The following is a 2,500-nucleotide window of genomic DNA, read 5'->3' as shown; positions in this document are numbered from 1 at the left end:
GTCTGTTCGATCTACCTTCCCCAACCCCATTTCTTGAAAAAAAAAAAAAAAAAAAATCATCATCATCTAAAAAAAAAAAAAAAAAAAGTCACATTTGTCCGTTTCCGCCGGAAGTAACTCAAGGGGACACGTCCCCTCCGACACCTGATTGGCTGAGAGAGTGGTGACGTGACGGCAACGGAGACGACTGATTGGCCGAGAGCGGTGACGTCACGGTAACAGAGATGACTGATTGGCTTAGAGCGGGACGTCCGCGAGCCCCAGTGGTGCTGTGGGTCGGAGGCGCCTCCGAGCAAAGCTCGGTCGTTCGAAGGACCGAGCCCCCATGCAGCGGGGTCGGGTGCAGCCCGTTGCTTCTATCTAATAATCCATTTATTTGTATACTTATGTATTTTATCAATTTGTATATTCATTAGTTTATCTTATATTTTTTCATACTTTGTTATTTGTTTTCACCGTCTACATTGTCACCATATCCTAACGAGGAATTATTCTCCCTCTCTCCCTCTTACTCTTCCTCCTTCTCTCCTCCTCCTCCTCTTCATCCTCCTTCTCCTCCTCCTCCTCTTCATCCTCCTTCTCCTCCTCCTCCTCTTCTTCTTCCTCGTCTAGGTGGCGGTTCCGAATCGTCCTGAACGAATTCATCCGGAACACGGAAGTGTCGAGGGTGGACAAGCCGGCCGAGTTCTTCCAGTTCACCGAGAACTTCCACGGCAACGCGCCCCTCGAGATCGTCAACCTCCGCCTGGAGCGGCACAACGTCTACGAGTACGTCAAGGTAAGTCCAGGAGAGGTGTCGGGAGCCTCTGCGAGATGAGGAGGAGGAGGACCTGATGATTGGAACAGGGCGTCGTCTCTCAACTCTATATATCTCTCTCTTTCTCTCTTTCTTTTTCGTGTGAGTGTGTGTGTGTGTGTGTGTGTGTGTGTGTGTGTGTGTGTGTGTGTGTGTGTGTGTGTGTGTGTTTGCGTTCTGCTTAATTTTTATTGTGATTATTTTTATATATTTTTATTATTCATTAGAATTCATATTATTCAGTACTTCACTACTTCATACACTACTTCCGTGGGTAATATCTCGCCTCACCGTAGACCCATTGGGGGAAATAACGGCGGTAGTCTTCAAAAGAAAAAATCTTTCCTTATGTAAATCTTATATAAATCCTTGGAAGGGAGAGGTTTATATAAGGAAATATTTTTTTTAAGAATACCATCGTAATAATCTTACGGTGGTATTCTTAAAAAAAGATCTTACCTTATATAAATCTTTCCCTTCCATGGATTTATATAAGATTTATATAAGGAAAGATTTTTTTTAAAGAATACCACCATATTTTTCCAACACAAAACTCATCCAGATTTTATTTTGAGCACTTAAGACTTGTCCTTCTTGACTGTAATTTCTTTCAAGTTTTTCCACCATGAAAATACGTCTCAGACTTTCTTGAATCATTTAACACTTGTGCCCTTCTTGTCTGTAATTCTTCTTACGTTTCTTTGCCGTGACGTCTTCTGTAGGTTGGTCGGTACGTGAACAACGCCTTAGAAATGACCGGATTGGTCGGCGAGTATCACAACGGAACGAGAGCCCCACTGGGGTCTATGCCTTCGTCTTGTCGATCTGGTTGTACGGATTGTAACCAACACGAGAGTGATTTGGTGTTCATCGAGTCTCCTGACAAGCTGTACCTCATGGCGGCTTTCAATGTCCACAGGAAGTCTGACAAACCTCTCGAATGTGGGCCTTTGGACGGTGACCAAGTAAGTTTGTGGTCAACGGGTATATGTCGTTATCCCCCCCGATCAAGTTAACAGAAATTTACGAAGATAGAGAACAGATGTCTTTTTATTATATTTCATTTACTTATTTATTCATTTTTACTAAATCAGTGGCTATGACCATGATATCTGTTTTTTGCTGTATATAGGTTTATATTTTGTTACTAAGTTAGACTGGTGGAACGCAAAATGTGTCTTCAATCTGTTGTGTCTCGACATGACGTCATGTCGTCGATGACCTCTCAAGGGAGGAACATCATTCACTAATATCGTTCATTTTCAAAACCATTTATTCTTCAATGGAATGTTAAAAAAGAACACACACACACACACACACACACACACACACACACACACACACACACACACACACACACACACACACATATATATACACATATGTATATATATATATATATAATATATATATATATATATATAAATATATATATACATATATATATACACATTACATTTTATATATAATAGAAATGTATGATATATATATATATATATATATATATATATAGATATTTACACACATATATAGATATACACATATATTTTTAATGTATTTTTAATAGAAATGTATGATATATATATATATATATATATATATATATATATATATATATACAAACATACAGATATTCCTTTTTTAATGTAAAATTTGATAGGAATTCAAAACGGAACCTAGAGGTAAAAGTAACATTATATATAA

At 38.6% G+C, this 2,500-nt stretch overlaps 1 protein-coding gene across 2 annotated transcripts in view; it reads left to right on the top strand.

Annotated features, from left to right (window-relative positions):
• LOC143040959 (uncharacterized) overlaps window positions 1–2,500 on the top strand; it is a 236,687-nt gene that overhangs the window by 203,844 nt on the left and 30,343 nt on the right. For both annotated transcript variants that reach the window (XR_012967763.1, XM_076212393.1), the window contains exons 18-19: window positions 613–778; window positions 1,519–1,761. Coding sequence is in view for 1 of the 2 variants with exons in the window: in XM_076212393.1 (XP_076068508.1) it covers window positions 613–778; window positions 1,519–1,761 (409 nt within the window). In the remaining variant the exon portion in view is untranslated. The remainder of the gene's footprint in view (window positions 1–612; window positions 779–1,518; window positions 1,762–2,500) is intronic.

Source organism: Oratosquilla oratoria, chromosome 30 (assembly GCF_046742065.1).
Source record: "Oratosquilla oratoria isolate Oo_2021 chromosome 30, ASM4674206v1, whole genome shotgun sequence".
NCBI lineage: Eukaryota > Metazoa > Arthropoda > Malacostraca > Stomatopoda > Squillidae > Oratosquilla > Oratosquilla oratoria.
This window is presented reverse-complemented; position numbering and strand designations above follow the sequence as displayed.